The sequence below is a fragment of the Opisthocomus hoazin genome, chromosome 5 (genome assembly GCF_030867145.1).
Source record: "Opisthocomus hoazin isolate bOpiHoa1 chromosome 5, bOpiHoa1.hap1, whole genome shotgun sequence".
In the NCBI taxonomy this organism is placed as follows: Eukaryota; Metazoa; Chordata; class Aves; order Opisthocomiformes; family Opisthocomidae; genus Opisthocomus; species Opisthocomus hoazin.
In genome coordinates this window covers 45,353,242-45,376,811 of record NC_134418.1, presented here as the reverse complement: position 1 = coordinate 45,376,811, position 23,570 = coordinate 45,353,242, and the positions used below count along the sequence as shown (strand labels likewise).

Here is a 23,570-nt window from a genome sequence, read left to right as displayed (position 1 = left end):
TCCCTCCCTCCCTCCCTCCATCTCCTCCTTCTTTCTCCCTTTTCCCTCTTTCACTTTTTCCGATGAAACAAATCGTTTCCTCAGAAACACAGAATTTCACAAAACAATTATGAAGGATCTGCTCTGCAGAACATGCTAATCATTTGCACTAGCTACAAACTCATGTCAAAAAAAGTCTTTATGATGACTTCTTACACGGGCCAGACATTTAGAATATCTAATATGTTATCGCTGTTCAGCAGGCAGTCTTGGCAACTGTCATCTATTCTGCTTTGCTTTGGGGAATGTGATAAAGAGCAAGAAACAGCTGGTTTAAGAAAGCCTTAGAAACATCTCTTAGTTTATAAAGACAATAATAATATTTTCATATTTGAATGGGTTGAGATACATGTTAAACCACAGTAAAGGGAAAAAGTAAGTCAATTCAAAATGTTTTCTCAAGTCAATAAAAGAACGCTGCAAAAAAATCCCTGCACTCTTGGGATTTCAGAGAAAACAAGTACACGCTGTACACATACAATGAAAAACCCCTCCTCCAAATCTTATCCACTTAAACTATCCCCTTTACTCAAATATGTTTATATTATACCACAAAGCTGTGTTCATATGTCAGAAATGACTGTTCACAAATTCGTCATATTGTTATCAACTCTTTTTTTCCAGTCTGTGTTGTTAGTAAAAAAGAAAATCTTGACCAGTTTAATTATTTTCTCCTGTGTGGCATTATTTATAAGTAGTGTTTGGACAGGGAAAAAAGCATAGTTTAAAAATGAGAGTCTTAAACATATAAATAATTTACTATTGAGAATACCAAAGATGTTATTTAATAGAATAGTGTATTAAGACAGTATTTCTAAAAGAACCATCTTCTGTGGTTATTTTGTTGATAGTAGTTACAAGTGATAGCACACATTTGGTGACCGACTTAGACAACACAGGTCAAATTCTGGTTTTGGTTATGTCCAGCTAACTCTACTGACTACAAAGAGGAAGTGTTAGGTTAGTTAAGAATTCAGTTGTTAACAGCATGTTGGAAGTGATTCATAGATCACAGAAGTCTATCAAATAGCTCCCTTTGATTTCAATGGGCTTTAAACTCTGTGGAAAAAACGTCAGTTTCTAGGGTAACAAAACCAGAAAAAACACTTTACTCATCAGCTTCTGGAGTCTACAGCTAACAGCCAGCATCCCTTATTTCTTGCATTTTAAAGCTATCTATCATTTAGAATAGCCTTTCAGATGGCCAACTGTGTGTTTACGTGATTTAAATGAACACTCTAACATTTCAGAAAAGGTAATAGTTTCAGGTAACTTTGAGAACAAACAATCCTGTGCTTCACGGAGAGTTTAATAGGAGGGTGGCAAGAAAGCACTCAAAGTATTCATGTCACTACATAAGCTCCGCTGTGAAGACCCTGAGATATTCCGTCTTTGCTTGGGCAAAATCCCCTGGATATCAATGAGGATTTTACCTAGTGAAGAGCTGGATCGGTAACTGCTCAGGCAATATCAACATTTCAAAACAGACATCCTTCAGCCCCATATTTTGTTATAGGTTTTACCTGGTACGTGACCTCTGCAAGTATAATAGAATTCTTTACAATAGTCTTTGCACAGGTAGGGAAGAGTTAGTTCTCTTTCAGGTGTTTCCCCTTTCTCAGGTGAGTGGAATAGGTTCTGAGCGTGAGGTGAACAGTGTGCACATTTGATTTCCTCCAGTAGCTTCGCACATTCTGTGTTGTTGGTAACAGATAGTATCTGCAAGCCACAAACCAGAGACAATTAAACATATGACCTGTTTCCCCATCTTACACAAAACAAGATTGCATGATCTAACATAATAAATAATGCTAGCGGAACCAATACAGTTAATACGAATGCATCGTGTTTCATGTCACCGTTCCAGAAGTGCAAAAATTATTACTATGAAAAGTGCAATATGTCATTAGTACAGTGAGATTTTGAGCACTTGCTTCTCTTTCTCAGACAAGAATAGCTTTACTCAAGTTATTTTATGGACTCTTGCCCACAATCTCTTAATCACGTAGGCGATCTCTGTACTAGAGGGATCATTTATATAAGGAGGAGCTACAGCAGCAGGCCGCCTACCCACTTCTCTTATAAGAAATACTTAAAAACCTAACTTGTAAGGTTACCTATTCAAGTATTTAGAGACTAAAACCTAAAATTCTACTATCAAAACTTGTCAGGGAAAACATATCTAGATATTTGTTAAATAGGTGTATCTTGAACGATACCGCAATCCAGCTACTTAAATGACTGCTGTGGAGTTCAGCAGGTGCCTTGGATTTTTCATCTTTAAATGCTGCTCTGCTTTTTGTTCTCTCAAATGCAAACTACTTGGAGGTGGGAAAAGCTGTATGTTTTCTGACATTTCTCTTTATAAGTGGAAAAGTAGAATTTGTCCATAACATCGTTTGTCTCAACATTGAAACTGTAACTTTGTCCTGAAAAAAAAGCATACATTATGCATAGTACTTGAAGAATCACAAAACCACGACTGATGATGTGTTTAAGCAAACATAGGAACCTAAGGAGCACAATGTCATCAAATCGTGAAAAATAATGGAAAACAGCATAGTCGTCTTTATTAGTCTTTGAATGCAGTGCACTTTGTTAATCTGTTGTTAACCACATGGATTGTTTTTTGGTCATTCATCCCAATGGTGGGTAGTGGGAAATGTGTTCTCAGTTGAGAGGGACCGAATCTGATCCAATGCAAAAACAAAGCTCAGGTTCTTTCTGCTATTTAACGCATTTATGAACAAAGACTGTAAGACACTTAGATTAAGAAATATTAATGCCACAAATATTTGTATTCTGTAAAATTCGTAAACATTTGTAAATAGCACATTTGAAAATATTGATACTGTTTTGCTCTAGTTCATATCTCTGAGTTGATTTGTAGAAGAACTTTCCAATGTCATTGCCTTGCAACATAACATTGAAGGGATATAAATTACTTTTGATAAATAAGTTATTCAATGCATGAACACACTTGATATGTTTGAGTATGCTGTCTCATAGCTTGGCTCACTTCTAGGATGCAGTACTTTGATAACACAATTCTGAACTCTGCATTTTCTTTATGGATCATAATTACATAAACCTCAAACACTTGAGAGAAATGCACTCTATTGTTTAAAGTAGATATGTATTCAAAATATTACACAATATATGGCCTGTAAAGGTACACAAAATTCTATTTAGAGAAACCTTAATTTAGAAGACAAACTCTTTCCAGTCTTACCATACATATATTGTCAAGAGGCCATTTGAAATGTGTACTAAAGTTTAGTGGCTTAAGTTTGGCCACTGATTAGAAGAATATCATTTGGCTTCTACCCTTGTTCTGGAAGAGCTGCCATTGGCTTCAGAAAGAATTCCTCCAGATCTTCCAGGATTGTTACATGCATTAAATGTTCTGTTCTTTAGATTATCTGTTCTCAGACTATCCTCAGCTTCATAGCACCTGCAATTAAGTAATGCGACTAACATCTGCCATGTATGGTTTATTATCTCTCTTCAGACCCTTCCTGAGAATATAATAGTCTCACATCTTCTTTTGTAAACTGTTTGTCTTTTTTTTTTAAAAAAAAACCACCTTGAAGACAGTAATCAATTAATTGCGTGTTGCATGTGTGGCAAAAGGTTTGCATTGGCCCTGAATTCTTTGGGGAATTCTTTCCACAGCCACAGCCACTTCTCTCTGAAGAAGTTTAGATTCTTTTTGCTAGATTGCTCATTTGGGCCATAGCAGCAGAACTGTTAGCCTTAGGCTTCTTCCTTCAGTTTCAGATGTTCAAGATACGGTAGATCTGTGGAATAATGCCTTGAAGACAAGAACTAAAAATACAATGACAACTACAATAAACTATAACAAAAACACACAATAACTAAAACTTTGAACTTGACTTAATACTGCCTAGGAGTCCAATATAGGTAGTAGAGAACACATGTTATATGCTTGCAGTAATCCACATTGCTGAGGCAATTTTCTGCATTAGCTGGACTTTCTTCAAGGATGGTGGCATCATGACCTTGGTACTTTGCGTTGCTGTGGTTCTGATGGGAAGTGGCCTGTATAATTCAGTCAAGTCATTGTCTGCCAAATAGAACACAGTCTGGAGCCAATAGGGGATGACTGAAAGCACCATCCATAAATGCTACTTTTTAAGAACATTATGTCATGAAGAAGTCAGGAGATCTCCTAAAGTAAGGATGAAATGACCTATTTTGGTGTTTCCACCAAAGGGAAGTACACCGTGACTACAGACTCTTCAAAGTACTTGCCTACATTGAGTAGTATCACCTGCTTTGCAAAAGCCTCAGATGTTTTCATTAGGAAGTTGATCTCAGGCAGTAGGCTTTCTTGTGGTAGCAGTATGATGGGTGTGTTTAGAAGTACAAGTAAACATGAAGTATTACTACGTAAATACTCAGTGTGTTTGTTGAATTAGCTCCTCAGTGATGCAGACAGAAGACTGTACTTCTACTGGAAGACTCCAGAAGGCATTTTGAACAGTGGAAAAAAAATAAAAATTTCAGGATAGCAAAGCTAATTTACTGTTTCTTGTGGAAACCGTAATTGACGTTGCCTGGTGATCCAGGAGAAGTAATGCTTGCCAACATTTCAGTCCTCAAAGTTAAGACAAAAGGATCCTAATCCCCTTGAGCAGCTGCTATCCAGGAATTAACCACAGGAATTCATCCCCTCATGTCATTTCTGGAATGAATCTTGGTCATATAATAGCTAATCGGAAGATTAAGGAATAAGAGTCAATCAATTATCTGAAAATCAAGTACAATGTTATTTAACTTTTAGAATGCTCAAGCAAAAGAGGGTAGTAACATTTGCTCTGTGTGAGGTCTGATGTATAACTCTGTCCTGCCTGGGAGATAGCACAACCATTCTATTCTGAACTTCAGTAAATTGATAATGTATTTATCCTGGAGTATATTAAACCAGTTTTAGGCGAAAGCTGAAATACTTATTTGAATGAAGCTTTTTCTGATGGATCTCTACTTTGAAAATGACCTTAAAGTTGACAATGGCTTTCGTCTTTTGAAGAATTGTAAACTAATTTCCTGCTTCAATTTTTAAAGTCGTATGTGAAACCATCAAACTGCAGTGGTTTAAACTAACTGTGTTCTGGAAAATATGTAAAACTTCCAAACATTTATTGCAACATGCCTAATAATGATTATGCCTGCTGCTGACTAATTTACAACATCTGTAAGATCATCCTTTAATCTCTAGCCACATGAAAGCAGAACGGATAGACTAAAGGTATGATAAATCCTGGAATGCACAGGAAAGCATAGCATACTAAATTGGTTTATCAACAAGAAGAACAGTGCAAACAAGACAAACCAGAAGACAACACAATAGAGAGAAATTCTTTACGTTGAATATTGTAATCTGTTTTGTGTACTCTGTCATATTTAGTTTGAGAAAGGCAGTATAACTTTGACGTTAACAGAAAAAAACCACAGTGAAATAAGTCATTGCATTAAGCCGTATTTGATATACAGGCATTTATGTCTAAAAATCATATGCTTAAGAGATTGTTCAGCTGTTGAGTTGAACATATGCTTCTTCTGTATTATAGTGCTGGATTATATCATTAAAGAGTTCGGTTTCAGTTTTAGGGTAATATGTAAATAGATCATTGTACTAAGGCAGCTGTTAAAGGGACCCCAAGATGAGTTATTTGTTTAGTTGGATGTGTTCAACAATAGCCTTTGTTCGTGAAAGAGCCAGAGCAAACAAATGATTGTAAAAGGGCACACTTGAAAACAATTACTTTTCACCCATTCCTTGACAGCCTTGGCTGTGAAACCATCCAAGGTAGAGAGAACTTCTCTGACTGTTGGGCTGCAAGCAAACTTTAAGAAAAATTGGTATTATGATGTTTGACTGGGATGTAGTTGCCCTTCATAAACAAGGGGATATTGCAGAAAACCAGAAGACAAAGAGTTAAATGTCAAAAACAGGATGCAAAAATCTTACTTGAGCCTGCACAATGTTGTAGCTGTTCATTATTGGCAGCTCCATTTCTGTTACCAAAACCGCAGGCAATGGCAGTGTTTTCATTATAAACACTGATCAATAACTTGGTCAAAAATTTTCAAAGACCCAGCATCTTAACTCTCTACTGAGCATGCTCAGTAGTTCTTTTTTTTTTTTTTTTAAAGAAGCTAGCGTTCTGTTAATATCATAGCCACTCCATCATGTAGATATATGATGGAGTTTTAAAAAGTTGGTTTTGGAACTGTAGTAGAACACAGTGTAAAATGTGCTTTTAGAAAAGTTCCGTTCAAATGTATTCCATAATAGTTTGCCCTGTCTTTTATGGAATGACCACCTCATTCTGTCAAGTATGAATGACATATATTTTGACATTTTCCCTAAACATATATTGATATGACAAATCAGACTTGCAAGTTTCATAAGTGTTAATCTGTGGTGAAAAACAGTCTTGATTTTAAAACCCTGTAAAATAATATTGCTTAAAAAATGTAATTTGTATTTAAAAAAACAGGTTCAACAGCTCAGAAACAGCTACTGATTATATGGTCAATTCCTCACGTGTATGTCAGGTTTTTAGTACTGTTAGTAAAAAAAAAAAACCCAAAGGGAATGAAAAGATATTTTCAAGGAATAGTAAGAAGAGGATAAACCCTTCAACTACCTGGAGATTGAAAAGTAACCAAAATTCAATTTCCAGTTTACTGCATTCAGCCAACTATTACAAGGGTCTCCAAGCATTAAATAATCTTGGTAGCATATATGCCACCAAGAGACTGCAAACAGGGTGAATTAAGGACATATTTTCCGGTCCTTATTCTTTTTTTCTTTTCTTGCCCCCCCCCCCCCCCCCCCCCCCCCCGCTAAATCTTTCAGGTTACCTGCACGTGGTTAGTTTATAGTTTAATTCAATTATCACACAGGAGCTTAATGACACTGTCTCTAGACAACATGAAGAAATATATCTGCCTTGAATCTCAAACTGCTGCTGCATATGGTATGAATAAAGAGAGATCTGCAGCTGAAAACCTGCAGTAAGACAGTTCTCACTCATCTGGGAATAGAGGGGGTAGGACAAATGCTCCCTCAAAAGGCATGAACATTTGGACAGAGCTGGGGACTGAAGGAGAATGATGTTCTCCAGTTTCACCCATTAGTGAACCAACTAACAAACACAATGGTGTTGTTGTTATTCTTTTGCCATAAGCAACAGGACTCTGTGTGTGGGCAGCAGTTTAGTGGGGAGGAGGATAAGTCGACCCCTTTTTGTCCTATTGATTTTTTCCTATTTGCATGACTTGAGCAAATTAAATGATGCAATATGGCTTTTTGTTACAAAACAAAGTGAGAGATACCACCCAGACACATATGTTGATTCGTAGAAGCTGTTTACATGAGAATGGAGTGAAATCTACCGTGAACTGAGCATAAAAATTCGATTCAGGCTGGGTATTTTTTTTTTTTTTATTATGCTTGGGCCAGCAAGACTGAAACACAAGTTTTCCAAGAGTCTCTCAGACCTTGACAACTACAGAGTTGTAACTGAGGAATTCTTAATTAAATCTAAACCAGGATGAAGGGGGGGAAAAAAAGGAAACGAAAAAAAATAAAAAGACACCTGACTTTATTTCACGTGCCGTGATTCCTAATGACATTGCTCCGCCAGTTCCCTCCCTGTGCGTGCCCCCGGGTGCGACACCGGCCACCACTGCGGAGCTGGCCGACCACGGTGCTGCAGGGCTGGGCACCACCGCGCCCGCAGCTCCCCGCAGCAGGCCAGCCAGCAGCGTTCGACCTGCTAAAGGGCGCGGAGAACCGACACTTCTAACAGACCGGCGAGCAGAGGAGGCGCCTCACATGACCGCGGCTTGAAACCGGGCCGAGAGGCGGCCAGGTAGCGCGGAACGGGGAGGCCGCCTCACGGCACTTCGTGTGAGAGACCGTTAGACCGGGGTCCCGCAGCCGAGGCCGCGGGGGTCTTTAGCGGCTGACGCACGGCATAGTAACGCGCGGGCCCCGAGGAGGCTGGAGGTCATCAAGTTTCGGCACGCCGGCACCATCTACCACCCAAAAACCTTACTGACCAAACACGTGGAGACAAGATTTCTCACCCCAGAGAAATAAAGCGGAGACCACCGCCAAGCGAACGTCGCGGCCCCGCCGCTGCCCGTGCCCGGACGGCCGCCGCAGCCCGGCCCGCTCCCCCGCCTCGCCCCGGAGCCACGCCCGGGCGGCGGTACCTGTGGCCGGCACGGCCCCGCTGCGCCGGCCCGCCGCGGCCACCCGAGGCGGGCACGGGGCCGCAGCCAAAAACTCCGGCGCTGCGGGGCAAAAAGTCCGTCGGCTGGCACAGCGGTCTCCCCGCGCAGCGCCCGTCCGCTCCGCAGCCGGGCTCCCCGTCGCTCCCGAGCAAACACATCGCCGCCGGCGCCGTGTTTCTGCTTCTCCCGCACCTCCCCGGCAGGAGCGGTCGCCTCCCTGCGTCCGCCCCCCCCCCCCCCCCGCAGGGGAACGCAGCAGGTTAGCGGCCGGTGCGCGGGCTCCACGCAAACGAAAACAAAACAAAAAAAGCAGCCTGAAACGTGCCCCCCCCCCCTCCGACCCCCGAAGCCGCCCCCGGCGGTGCCTACCTTGGCCTCGGCGTGCAGCAGCCCCTGCGCGTCGGCGCGAGAGCAGCAGGACAGGCGGGGGTAGAGGCCGCGGCACATCGCCTCCCCGCCGCCCGGCGCCTCCGGGGACAGCACCCGCCGGTCGCGCTTCTTAAGCCGCCTCGGCGGGGTCCCGTTGAGGCACCTTCTCCTCCGGGCGCCGCTCTCCCCAAACTTGGCATCCCCCTCGAAGAAGCACAGGACCATGGCCACCAGCAGCAGCTTAAACGGCAGCATCTTGAGCATCATGCCTGAGGGAGCGTGTGAATGCACCCAAAAACCGGGGCGGGGGGGTGGGAGAAGGAGGGGAATCCCACTGACTTTCTTTCGCACTTCGAATCAGGAAACCACCTCCCTCCCCCAGAAGGGGAAAGTCTGGAGAAGAATAATAAGAGTGGCAATTAAAAAGCCCGCGGAGGAGAAGCGCTTCGGTCGCCCCCGCTGCCGAAGAGGCGGACGCGAACAGGCAGGAGCGGGGGAGCGAGCCCCCGCGCCCCGGCGGGAGGATGCTCGGGGCCGGCGAAGTTGTGAGACCGGCACAGGTTTAGCAGCTGCCGCTGCCGCGCCGAGGCGCCGAGGGTAGGGGCGGGCCGGGCAGCGGGCGGCGGCGGCGGCCCTTCACTTGTCGTCCCATAGGAAGGGTGTCCTCGAGGTAGGACGGCGGCGGCGGCGGCCGGGCCGGGCGATGCCCCCTCCGCTGCTGCCGGCGGCGGCTGCGGCTCACCAGGGCTCTCATGTTTCGCTCCCTCTTTTCTTCTTCTTTTTAAGCCGCGCGCGGGGAGGTGCTGCCACCGCGCGCCCTGCACGTCACCCGGCGGCACCGGCCGCGCGCGCCGCCCGCGCCGGCCCGGCGGGAAGCGGCTGCGGCGCCGCGCCCGGCCTCGCTGCCCCCTCCCCCCCGGCCCGCGCGCGAGCTGCCGGGCGGGAGTGGCGCGGGCGCGAGCCGCAGGGGCGCGGCGAGGCGCGGGGCACGCGGGGGCGCCCCGCCCTGTAGCGGTCTCCCGGCGGCGGCCCGGGGGTCGCCGCGCCCCGCGCCGCCTTGGTCCTGACACCCCGCCCCGCCCCCCCCCCGGCCTTCCCCGGTGAAACGGGGACAGGGGCTCCAGGAGGGCGGGCGCCTTCCCTCTCCCGGCCGGCCCTGCGTCGGCGAGAACCGGTGGAGCCGCGGCGGTGCCCGGCGGAAGGCGAGCGCTGTAGGTGGGTCCCGCTCCCCTGAGGGCCGAGATGCCCGGCCATCGCCCGCCCGACTCATCCCCGAATGCCGGGGAAGGTTCCAGACGCGCGGGGCCGAGCTCTGGGCGGGCACCAACGGGCGCAGGGCAGAGCGGTGCCGTCAGCTCCCGGCGACATCTTCGGGGAGCTCCGGCATCGCTGCTTCCACCGAAGGTGCAGCGGGCCGACTCCTGGGTGTCCGTCAGTGTGATGATGCCCGCGCCTTCGCTCTGACAGTGCTAACCACGTGCAGAGTACGACCAGTGGCGTCGGCGGCAGCTGACATGGCAGCCGTCGCTCAGGGTCGGAGGCAGCGGGGTGTAGAGGGGCGAGCGTCCTCCTGGTGTGCTGTGAACGGGAGACTGGTGTCTGGGAAGAGTGGGATGAACCGAGTGTCCGTCAAGAAAGCACCTGGGAGACCAGGAGCCAGCCGGAAAGGGAAAGGGCAACCCAGCATGAACAGGGGTGAAGTGAATTTGGGAAGGAGAAAGGTGCGAGCCCGGAGGACGCCAGCGCAGGGCAGAGGCCGAGGTCCCCGGGGAGGAGGCGGTCCAGAGCCCCGCAGGTGGGAAGAGAGAGCTGGAGCATCGCAAGCAGATGTTGGCTTCTTCCCGTGGGGGAAGTCCTCAGAGGCAGCTGTAGCGTGGGTGCAGCCACAGCCACTGACCTGCGGGTAAAGGGCCGCCAGACGAGTGGAGCCCCAAAGTCTGTTTACCAGGGACTTGCTGATAATCCCTGAAACAGAGGAAAAAATGGCTTGCACCCAATGAGCCCCCTTAGCAGGGAGAAAGGAGAAGTAGTGTTGCATGGAGTTCCAGATACGTGATAGCATTGTTTCTAAAGCAACTAGGGCCTGTTACTCTTCTCCTCACGTTCGTTTTTAACCAAAGAAAATGAGTCTCTTCAGATTTACGTTTGAACTCTTCTCCTTAAACAGTCTGCACTGAACTAAATGGGAATTTGGCACGGACGAATAGTGCTTCACATAAATCATTGAGTAGACATAAAGACTTTTTCCTCTCCCTTTAAGTGGATTTCTTGAAGGCTAGTGGTTCCTAAACTCATGACCACCAGTTGTCTTGCCACTGATTCTCATTTGGCTGAAAATGTTCCCGACCAAGGCTGGAGCTACATCAGCATGAAGGAGGGAGGGAGGCCTCCGGTGCAGCATGGGCCCCAGCACTCGTGTTGATGAGTGAAATAAGGATGGCACCCTTAGGACAGCAACAGCACTGGTGATGCAGCGCTCTTGCTTTGTCGTTTTAGAAAACCGGATTGCTTTGCAATACGTGACCTTGTTCCATGAGCAACCTGACTGGCGGAAGTGTAGCAATGTAGTTATACTACAACATCTATGCCATTTTTATTCCTCTAGATTATTACGTAAGTTATTCTGAAATAAAAGTGATTCTGGTATAAAGCAGAATAATAGTAACAAAATAAAGTCACTTTTATTCCCAAGCAGACTCCTAACAGACGGTTACACTGGCAGAACTGTAGTGGCAAAAGGACACAGCTGGAGGTCTGTGTGTCTCTTTCTGTATGCAGGCAGGTGCTCACACTTTTGAAGTAGATTGCGTACGTGGGCCCTGCATCGGCCTTACTGGAGTGGGAAACTGGAACTCAGTGGAAAGAAGTGACTGTGGGGCAGATATCCTCTTGAAAAAACAAATGTTCACTGAAAATTTCTGTTGAGCAGTTGTGGCCTGGTCCTCGCAGTTCCTGTCTTGCTGAAGGGGAGAGGAAGTGACGAATATAAATCTATATGATCAAAGTAATACAGCTATTAGTAAATAACCTTTCTTCCTCCTTCAAGTGCTGCCTGCATAAATATCCGTTTCTATGTATACCTGCACCAGTTCTCAGAGAAGGTGAGTTTGAGGTGTATTAATTAAACAGGGAATGATTTCCTGAAACAGGATTTAGATCAAGTTGCCAGACTAAGAAAGAGCTGACAGTTTGTGAAGGTCAGTTTCTACACAGAAATTTTACACAGATCTATGATGGAGACATTTCCCAGAAATTCTGTGGAATGTACTGTTGACCTTGTATAATATAAAGTGCTCAAAACTTCACGCTCTGTAGTGGCAGAGTTATATAAAGACGTATAAGCAAGACGTGTAGAAGGTTGAATCTTCTTTAAAACCTCTGAATAGAAGTTGCTGATTCTTGGGGTTTTGTGCAAGAAGACCGGATTTAATCTTCTGTTCATTTCCACATTTTAAAAGTACATGACAGTTTGTTCAGCAAAGTTGTTTTTTCAAGCTGGTTGATACAGGATTTTATTGATAAACCTTTTTAATAATGCAATTATTTAATAATTCAGTATTAGTATATACCAGTTCAGAGTGTCAACTTCGGGTGACTTACAGCCTCTGATAAACAGAGATAAGGGAATACTTATGAAGTAAAAACACATACATGGGAAATATGGTTAATAAATGCATCATTTTTTTCAGGCAACCTGGATTCTGTCATGTGAAGCTCATTACTAGAAATGATTAAACACAGTAATGCCATAAGTGAGCTGAATAAATTCCGTGATTTGTTCGGAGAATGTAGGATGTAGATGAGAATCTTTGGTTTGCAATACATTTATGTGTGAAAGGGTTAGAAGTTTTTAAAATGGAAGCTGTTGCTGCTACAGTGTGTGAATGTAGCTAGATTTTTTTCTAGTTTTGCCTAGCAGATTAGCAGACTGTGCTTATTTATGCTATTACCTTCATTATCTGTATTATTATCTATAACGTGATACATTATGGTACCTGTATCGTGTGAATTAAATGTGTCAGAACACCCTTCAAAGAGTGTAAGGCTGATTGTGGCATGAACTTGAACTCATTATTTCTCAGATAATTTTATGTTTGTTCTCAGACAGTCATACATATTTTGCAAGGGAATTTAATTGCACCAAGAAACTTGCTTTGCAGTTTAAAGTTAGTGAATTTCTCAGTAGTTTGAACAGATGAGGAAATGTGTAGTTAACGTGTAGCAGTCAGTTTTGAAAAATATAGTTGTTGTATGAGTTTGCTGGTAGGCGCAGAAGCTGGGCAAAGTGATCTCATGGCCTCAGATTTGATGAAAGCAAACAGTAGCATCGAATTATTCCTAAACTCCCTACTGATGTTGTCTGACAGCACATCTTTTACATATTCTTGTGATTCATAGAAGAACTTCACGTGTGGTCATTTCACTTTTACAGCTAAGCACATGCAGTATGAGATGTGTCTTCCCAACAGTGATATCAGGGCTGAATTCCATCCTTCCCAACTGGTGGCAAATACGTGGAGTGCCATGAGGAGGAATGTTGCAGTGTTGGGGCAGGCTAGGAGACAAATCAATGCTCACCTTGATCTGCATCTGAGAAATTATGGTATTTAAAATACTCGTACAGGAAGATCACCCATCTGTATCAGGGACACTTCACTAGGTGAAGCAGGTGGACTTCAGCTCTTGGAGAGTGGCTCTGCTTTTGTTTTAGCTGACATTTGAGTGGAACTTCTCAAACACACTTTTGTCTTGCCCTTTATTTTGTTAAAATAAAAGCTTTTTTTTCAGAACCACTTCATTGTCAGATGAAACGAGAGTGGAATCTCTCCGTATCTCATCACCATTACACTTTTCACTGAGTCTATTGTAACATTATACTTGCTATTTTGAGCACTCTTCCTAAACTATGGGATGTATTGTGAAGCCAATGATTCTACTTTATTTCCTAGTTTTAAGCAGTCATGCAAGGAGCAGGGAGTTGGACTCAATGATCCTTATGGATCCCTTCCAACTTGAGATATTCTATGATCCTGTGTCCTTGTTGGGGTCATTCTATGTCATACACCAGCGAGAAACACACAGTCATGGATTCTCCATGTAGATGCTCAAAATTAGAGTTCCATTAGAGTTCTATTTCCAGATTCAATTCTGAAAAAAGCCTTAAATTTTGAATTTTATATGTTTCATTTATAAAGGAAAGTAGAAAAATCTTTCTAAAGTAGTCAGATAGTTCATTTAAATGACTTCTGAACAAAATCGAGCTTGAGAGTCCAAGCTCTGAGGCTTCTGCCTCAGCTGTGTCTCCTGAAACTTCAAGGTCCCATCTCGCTGTTTTCTGTCAGCTAGATGGACAGAGACCCAGGAATCTGGAAATTTGGAATGAAGACTTGGGCAGGAATCTGAAGGTTTGGCAGTCTGAGCTCCTATGCTTCTGGCTTTTTTTGGGTGAAAGCCCAACTGTCCTTTGAGTCCCATTAGAAGTGAGGTTGAGAGTTTTTTCTGGCTCTCTGCTGCATCACTGGGGCTAGGGCTCCTGTGGCTTCAAGGCAGAGAACCGGAATATCAGGAAATCCTGACTCCGGGACAGTCTTTATGGCGGGAGTTCCCCACAGCTGTGAACTCTGCAAGTCCATTCGCTGCAGCAGCTCCTCTGGTAAAGAAGAAGGAAAACTGCTGGAATCGTTTCATTAAAGCATCTTGTGGTTAGTCAGAAGTTTATAAAACCATTATATTTATGGTTATATTTCTGTTTGTGATGTAACAGAATTTTTCAGTTTGGTCAGAACATTTCTGGTTGGTTCTATCCACCATATACTATAGCCCACATCATTTCATGGGGTTGAGAATAACATGTTGCTTGTCTTTGCATACCACAAATACGAGGTGTGAAAGCTGGTATAACATGAATGAACAGGACTTGTTAGGGTTTTTTTATGGGAAAATAGGTGCCCAGACAGTCACAGACAGGTTTTTAGGGTATGTCTTTACCACAGAGTTCCCCATGGCTCTTAGAAATCCTCTAAACCAGCTGAAGCCACCTGGACCGTTTGGGACTGTAAACGAATGCATCTACTCTCTAAACATGACTTCAAAAAAACCTGAGTCCCATCTGGGTACAAAAGCAGTATTGGACTGATGTTAACTCCACTTGATTGGCCCATCAGGGAATATGAACTACAGATTATTTTAGCACATCACGTCAGCTGCTAACACAAACCTCCAATTACGTGTGTTCAGTTTTGCAACATAAGGCTAGGCTAATAGAAGGCAGATAAAGTAAACTATTTTGTGAGGGAATGAAGACTCAAGAGGCCCACTTGCCTATGGTCTTCATACTTTCACTACCTGCTGTAATTCACCTCAACAACATGTCTCTATTTATGTGTGTTACAAAGAGACAAAGCAAGCTGCTGTGGAAAAATCTTTCTTACCAGTGGCTGTAGTAATCCCATTGCCTACTGCAGTTTACCAGCCATGTGTATGCTGTCCCTTGCTCCAGTGTTTGAAGTATCCTTAATTTGCTGTAGGAACAATTTGTGTAAGATGCCATCAAGGAAACTCTGAAATGCTTGTAATAGTTATCAAAGGAATAAAGGTTGTTCTGAATAAGTGATATTGCACATGCCAGAACTAAATAATGGGCCTAAATATTTGTGCCTAGTATTCTTTGTTGCCTGCTAAATGTGGGGATGGAAATTGCAGCCCAGCAGTGTTAAAATTAAGCAGCCATGAAGCTGTGCTCTGAGCTGCTCAGTGACTGGGATGTCAGATAGGATTCCATGGATTTTGTTGATGCAGTGCGTGTGCATTTTGCTCTGTTACATAAATCAGTGTGAGTCAGTTTATATTTGATACAAGAGCTTTGTGAAATTCTTTGTAATAGCTTTCATGTAATACATGCTAAGGCACCAGGTACAGCAGTGCTGCATATAGAGCATATATGCTATATTAACTGTGCTATTTGAGGCTACTTTCCAAACAGTAAAAAAACTTTTCTCCTACAGGTGGGTAATAACGATGGAGTCAGCAACCACTGTCGTATATTTTCTTAGAACAGTATGTGTCTAATTCATATGTGCAATGTAGCTTTCAGAAAACTGTGTCTAATTTATCTTTCAGAAAGTAGGGTGTTCATCTCAAATATATTCACTTCTCAACACGTTGTTTGCAGAACTACCAAGTGCCCTGGCATATGGACAAAAGTACTGGTACACCTAACAGTCGTTTTCAGACACATGCTGAGAGCATGCTAAAAATCAGTCTTTTGGCCTCTGTTAAATGACTTCAGGATGGTGCCGAAAGCTGCCGCACGTTTCTGGCATCACACATGTTTCTTCAGGCTCCTGCACACTTCCAGGCTGTCTTGTCTGTGCCACTGTGATGCATACATAGCACCATCTTTTTGAAGTGTCCATTTAGCCTGCACTGACCTGCAGTTACATTTTTTACCCTTAGTAACTTTTTCTGTCTTGCTTCCCTGAAGGGGCATTGGGAGCATTGTGTTAGCAGCCTAAATCCTGACCGAATGAGATCAGTCTGGAGAGGATTAAAGCTGTAGGCTGAGTCCCAGTCATGCAAAGAAAAAATTGGAAGAAGCAGGTGATTTTATAAACAGCTGGTTCTTACAGAGGCAGTTTCTTGGGAACCCATCACTGAAGTGACTGAGTTTGGCCTGCTTACCCTCCCTCATGCTCCTGTGATGCACAGAAAATTTCAAGACTGTGAATCTTAGATTGTTTACAATAGTCAACCTTTAACTAAAAAGCAGTGCTCAACTTCACTGTAATTAAAATGGAATGTAGACACCAGTTTGGCTAGGAGTTTAGGATGTGGTCATAAAGCTACTTTATCTGCATAGAGCACTGTCGAACTGTCAGGTTTTGGGACTCCCTGGTTCTGCAGGCTGATACTGTTTTGCCAGGAATATGGTCTTCAAAGACAGATTGGATCGTGTACATTCTTCTAAACCTCGAGGTGAAGAGTCCATTAACTGGTGAGCAATAAATCTAAGTAGGTGGTAGGTTCATGTGCAGGTGGCAATGTGTGGATAATTTCTTTCATTTGACCGTAAAATGTATGAACAAAGAAGATCCTTGGATAAAGATGTAAACTGATGTGGATGCCAGATGAACTTTGACTGAACTTACGGTTGAATCTTATTTTAAAAAATAAATAAATAGCCCAGGATAGGAGGCACAATAGCAAATGCTGGAACCATCTGTTCCTGGACAGCTCTAACAGAAAACTTCTTCTAGTCTATTGTATGCTTCCCGGTTAGGTAGTAGTATTAGCTGTATGAATATGGTCTGCCTGTGGTGAGATATGAAAAATAATGGCCATGATCTCCAGGTGAGTTGTCCTCAACCCCAGAACTTCTATTCGCAGCCTGGCTTCTACAGCATTTGAAATTCTGTGTGTAGTCAAGTGACTGAGTTAAGCACTCCATCCTAACCTTAAGGCATGTATTACAGTCACTATCAAATGAACTTTAAGGATGAGCTGTACTGCTCCACGTAATTTGTTACAGATGTGATGGAATCCCTAATTTCCCAAGGAATGGTCACTGCAGACTAGATGTTGTTTGAATGAGATAAACAGACTGCACTCAACCCTAACTGCAGAGGTTCGGTTCCGATTCTGGCAATATCATGATTTAAAGTGGTCATGATTCCAGCATTTTAACCTTTCCTACTCCCCATATAATTTTTTAGAGTAGGGCCTAAATTATTATTTAAAACAGAAATTACAGTGTTCCAGGGATGGTAAAAAGTTACAGACTACTTTCTGTGTCTGGGGCAAGATAAGTAGGTATAGATCACCACTCAGATATGATATAGAGATCAATGGATTAAGTGTTGAGTTCCAGAAAGAATGATAATCAGGATAAATTTTTCAGATCCATCCACTGGAATTATGATATTTAATTATATTTAATATGGAAATACATTGTTTGCAGGACAATGTGTGTATCATGGACTAGTTGCTGAATTTTACTAGCCAATCGGTCAAGTATGGGTGGGAGTCAAATTTCTACTGCCATTCAACATATTATGGAGACTTAAGGGTCAGTTGGTTGTTCAAGAGGGAATACTTTGTTCCAGCAGTCATTTTTTTCTAATATAAAGTCTGAGATGCTAGCACTGTACTTTCAGTGGATCTGTTTATGATAAACTTATCTGAATATATGTAATGGAGGAAGGCCCTGAAGGCACCAGAATCTTGTGCCTCTGGCAGCTTGAAGGCGCACAGGGACTGCGTGTGCTGTTCTCTCTGGACCTGTGCTTTTTTGTATAACTTCACACGGAGTGTTCATTTCTTCTGGGAGGCTTGTGTATCGCTCCACCAAGCATGGCTTTCCAAAGGGTTTGAACTTTAACATCAAGGGCACTTGTATGTCTCAGGAGTAGGTAATATCTACAGACAAAACTTTGGGAAACACTTCTAAGTGACAGCTGTATGTTCCCTGAGAGTGCTGTTGCACCAAGAAATCAATGAACTAGTCTAGAAGTCTGCAGTATTAAATTCTTTTGACAGAACTGAGTGGACAGGTACCAATTCTAAATTTTCCAGTATTTTTAGGTAGGAGACAGAGTTTTTAGAAGTTTTAATAATAGTTTTTAACATTATGTTAAAAAATGTAATTTCAAGCAAATAACATAGTAATTATGAGTTATTTAACCTTCTGTTTTCCTGCGGGGAGGGAGTCATATAGGACACAAATAGGACACTTCTAGAAAACTTGATGGGGTAACAGTCCTGTGCTTCTCTTCTTTCTTACTGATCCTTAGTTTAGAGTTTTCTCAAATAGGATTCCACACTGTATCTTGAGATCCACCTACCTACAGCCTTTAGGATGAGATGGAATTCTGAAAAGACATAACATTTAAATGGATTAATTATGATTTTTTATATCCTTCCTCAAAGTAGGCAGCAATTCACCCATTGATGGGTGGAGCTAAGTAAAGATCCTTTTATCTGAAGAAAATAAAAATTTAGGAATAAAAGGAAAGTGAGGCTGGCACTGAAAAATAGAAAAAAATGGAGAACAATTAATGACAAAATAGAGAAGGAAAAGTGAATAATGAAATCAAGGTTATTTCAGATATCATTTATCCTCTCTGTTGTGGCTTGATCTAGAGTCCATTGAACAGGTTCCCCTAAATTTATCAGTTCTCTCTACTTATCCCCTTATTATCTACATCCTTCTAGCCTGGGCCTGAACTACAGCATTGCAACAACTTGATACTTAATTTCTTATAAGTGCAAAGATGTTAGCAGTATCTGTTTACTTACATACTTATATTTATTTTTATACTTACATTAATATGGAATCTTTTAAGTCATGCATTGATAGGACAATAAAATTGGTTCATGTACCACTTAACTTTTAAGCAATCGAGGAAGCCATGGTTTCTCGTTAGCTCTAAAGCAGAAACCACTGAATGTATTCTGATTCTTATTTGAGAAAACATTTGTTTTTAAATCTTTCTTGGAGAGAGATGTCCATTTAAATGACCTTAGTTGTACAAGGCGCATGATACTTACGTGCGTGTTTGAGGAGTATTGTGGAAATGCAAAGCACTTCATATGTGCCAAGTACAGCTTATAACAGGCAATTTTTCTTACATTCCCAAACTACCTAAGATCTTCTTGGTAAATAATTTAACCAGGCTGTGATGGAGCTTTCTGTAGTGTTTAAATGAGAATAATGTTTCATTGCTTCATTTGGCATGTAAGATATAGTTATTGTGTATGGCAATCCACAAACTAGAAAAGAACTGTAACACTGCAGTTTATATTATTAAGTTATGATTTGATAAACATGCATTTTCTATTGGTATCAAGTGCTCTGAATAACTGTTTTAGCATAAAACAGCAAAAATTGAGAGATCTTGTGCTTTTTCTTATAGGTTTAGTGCTTTATGAATCTGCATATTCATAAGCATTGTGGAATATTTATTATTGACCTGATGGAAAAGAACTGAGGTTCTGTTGGATCAGTGTGTCAGAAGTGTGTATTGTATGTCAAATATTCCTGTTCAAGTGAATGATAAAAATTCCTTCTTTTTCATAGTTATAGTTTTACATTTTCAAAACATGTAAAGTACTCTGGAGTTGCAATTTCTTGACTTTGCTTTGCTTGTAGAAATACAGCTTTGCAAGAAGCCATATTGGTTAATACTATGATTTTGTTCACATAGCTTTAGAAAGGAGACAATGGGAAATGATGATATCACTGTTTTACAGGTAGCCAACACCCTTGGCTGCATGAATTTTGGCTGAGATGGTGAGGAGTGCTGCAACCCAAGTATGATTCCACCGCCAACTCCATCGATGTTTCATACTGAGAATGGGTAATTAGCTTTCACTAAAAAACTTTAGTTGACAATAAAAAATATGGGTGTTGATACGGAACACTATTTGCAGGGCCTATATTGAGTTTCTGGTACAGTGTGCATCAAAGTTAATCTTATTTTCACATGGTGGCATCAGTAAAACAATGTCTGAATCACCTAGCTTTTGGAAATTCACTGACTACAATGATGATACTGGAATGAGACACATAATGAAATAGAAACCTGAATACAATTATTTTAAGAACCTTTATTATTTAAGTTGGTTTAATATATCTCTAGTCTGTTGTTTTAAGGCCCTTGGAAATTAATTTTCCCTGTGTATTTTATATGTATTTATATGTTGCCCTGCACAGTGGCAATCTACATTTGATTTTCTCAGCTAATTCATATTACAGTAGTTGATAGAGTAATATTAGAGTAAATTTTAAAGAAACTATGGAAGTATAGAGATTGTAGAAGGAACATTTGTTAGAATAGTGTTGTATATGGAGAAAATGCATGCTTCTTTCCATTATTAAATTAAATATCTGTAGGTAGCAATTGAGACTTGCTGAAGTTCACACTCTGGTGTGAACTCTGAGCTATGGATAATATTCAGAATGGTGATTTCCTGGTTTTGTCCCATGAACAATTCTAAGTAAATGATTAAAGATTGCATGTAATGAAAAATAAAGGAAAATGTTAAATTAACAGATAAATTCCTTTACTTATCGGTTGTCTAGGTCTTAATGTAATTTTTAAATTTGGGAAAGGAAAACATAGCCTGTTACTTCCCTAAGAAACTGAAAATTTCTAAGTTACAGAAAAACCAAAAATTCTAAGCTTTTGAAGCGTCCATGCTCTAACAATTAAAGAAGTAACAATATCTGAGCTTCATTAAAACCAGTAGCACATTTGGGAAAACCTGTAGCAGAGGCAGATTTTTGGCCATGACGTCTGTGGCTTGGAAATTCTGTGATGGGACTTTTTGTGATCCTTTTGTGGCCACATTCAAGACCCCTCGTAAAAGAGAAGAGAAGGCTCATCAGCTGTTTGAAACTGTCATGTCTCTGTTGATTTCAGTTATGATAATTTCTACTACCTAAGAATCTGCCCCAAGGTTTTTCTGTAAAAACCCTTCTGTTTTCTTTGAAAGGCAAAAAAAAATACCCATGGAACAACAACAAAATGCCTTGTGCTCTATCTTGTGCATTATCGTTTTAGAATATTAAAGTCTATTGGCACTTTAGTAGCAAAAGAAAGGAAGGTGGCCTGCCAACTAAAGCAGCATGCAGTTTCTACCCACCATTTTATGTGGTCTTATGACGTCTTCTTTGCTAACCAGCTTCTCTTGTATTGAATTACTATCTTCTGCTTGTTACTGTAAATCCCAAATACAGAAATATTGTTACTACTAGTGAGGCAGAGTGAATCAGAAGAATACAGCATCATTTTCAGTTTATACTTGTAGTGCTGGAACTTAAAAAAAAAAAAGAAACCTAGTGCTGTTTCACCTGCAAACTTTAGAGTGTTGATACACAAGCACAATCACTGAGAGATTGTTTCTATGGTGCCACTTCAGAGACAGCCAACTAAAAAAGCGCTGACTTCGAGATGCTATGGAAATATCTAAGATTCTGACTGTGTTGCTGGCCTTAACTGTAGGGAGACTTCACCAAATCCAAAGAACTCTGAAGTGATAATTCTGCACTTTGCTGTCCTGGATGCTTTGCATTCCATATGTCCTGCAGGAAAGCAATATCTCTTTTTTTGTTGTTGTTACTTCCCTCCCCTGCCCCACCCCACCCCTGCCAGAACCAAGTGTTATTCATTGGAATTCACCATGCGGAACAGGAAGATTTTTTAAGGCTCCCAGTCTGCTGCACAAACGTGTGCTGCATATGTTGTTTCGGTCAGCAGTTCAAGTACCCTAGCAAGTCCTACTTAATAATCTATCTGATAATGCTTGATTGTGCTTCACCGTGTTTAAATTTTTTGAGGAACTGTTTAAATAATGAAAGTGCTCCAGTGCCCACATTTGTATAAAACTCCAAAATTAGAAAACACAGCCTTTAGTGTCTCAAGGTCTCAGATGAGTAAAATACCGAAAGGAATTGCATATTGCAGTATTTTACTCTATATCTTGACATTAGCATACATGATACATTGTGTAAATAATGTGTGTATGTGTGTTTATACTTTAGTTTCTGTATTACATTCTGTTGGCGTGAGAGTTAAATGGAATGGTCAGAAAGCAGTTTCATAGCTCTTTGCAGTAACAGAACCTACAGAAGAAAATGGCCATGAGTAGATCATCTACGTTTTATCTTGGCAATAGAGGATCATGCCTTGTATTTTTTGAGACATTCTGCTGACTTTTCCAGCTTAAACAGTGCTATCAAATTGTAGGTGGAGCTATTTCTCTTTGGCATTGTGTTTCCATTAAATAATGTATATTGAAAATAATGTGTCCTCACAGACCGACAGCATCTTATATCCATCTGGAAAAAAAGTCTGCATTAAACCTTCCAAACTGATCCTGGATAACTAGTAAAGTATTGTTGTTGTTGTTATTATTATGTGGTAACTTTCTCCTATCTAATTGCTTGTGCTTATGCAGAACAAATGATAGAATACAAACTTCTGTTATGTATTTGGCCTAAGTCTTATTATCTCCAAGCTATTCCTTAAAGGAAAAAATTTTCAAGCTACAGACCATAGCTGCTGCAAGAAATAAGGAATTGCAGAGGAGTGTTGTTAAAGTTACCATGTTTCAGACCTTCAAAATTCCATACTTCTGGACACATTCCTTTACCTCACATCGAAGATATCCATGTATGGTTCTAATGATAGTATAGTTGTAGTTGTGGGGGTTTTTCTGTTTAAATATAACTCTTCCTTTCCCTTCTGCCCTGGCATTATTTTCACTATTCCCAGTGTTTTTACTTAAATTCATCATTTTGATAATTTTAACTGGACAGCCTGCTCTAGGTGACCCTGCTTTGGCAGGGGGGTTGGACTAGATGACCCACAGAGGTCCCTTCCAACCCCAAACATTCTGTGATTCTGTGATTCTGTGACAGTTCTATTTCACGTACTTATGGCACTTCATGTGAAACAGTTCTGCCTTCATTTCCTGTTTATTTTTAGTTGCTAATTTTCAGACTTTTTCCATCCCCTTGGGTTTTTTAAAATCCTGTTTGGTACAAACCAGGGTGGTCCAACTGGCAGCCCAAGGAACAGTTCCATCTGGCCTGCTGCATTTGCCAAGGAGGAGCTAGAAAATGACTGTAAGGGCACGCACTGCTCTCACAAGCAAATGTTACCTATTGCTCAGATACATAACCATGCTTAAAGCCCAACTGTTGTGCCATGTCCACCCAGAAAAAGAGATTGGCACTAGACATCCCTTTTCCTGAGCACAGCCAGGTGTCTTGAGGGACTAGCTGTCCTTTCAAAACAATCTTCAGAGAAGATGCTACAAGTGGAAGCTAGCACCTGTCCCTAAGAAAGCTAGGCCACTGTTGTTTTTCCTGGTTAGACTGATGAATT

General features: G+C 41.9%; 2 protein-coding genes across 2 annotated transcripts in view; one reads left to right on the top strand and one right to left on the bottom strand.

Annotated features, from left to right (window-relative positions):
- Positions 1-8,949, bottom strand: part of HHIP (hedgehog interacting protein) — a 77,809-nt gene extending 68,860 nt beyond the window's left edge. The window contains exons 1-2 of the mRNA XM_075421055.1: positions 8,683-8,949; positions 1,563-1,758 (exon numbers count right to left, since the gene is read on the bottom strand). Of these exons, the coding sequence (XP_075277170.1) occupies positions 1,563-1,758; positions 8,683-8,949 (463 nt within the window). The remainder of the gene's footprint in view (positions 1-1,562; positions 1,759-8,682) is intronic.
- ANAPC10 (anaphase promoting complex subunit 10) overlaps positions 1-20,011 on the top strand; it is a 190,828-nt gene extending 170,817 nt beyond the window's left edge. The window contains exon 6 of the mRNA XM_075421068.1: positions 19,930-20,011. The gene's annotated coding sequence lies outside the window, so the exon portion shown is untranslated. The remainder of the gene's footprint in view (positions 1-19,929) is intronic.
- Positions 20,012-23,570: the final 3,559 nt, after the last annotated feature.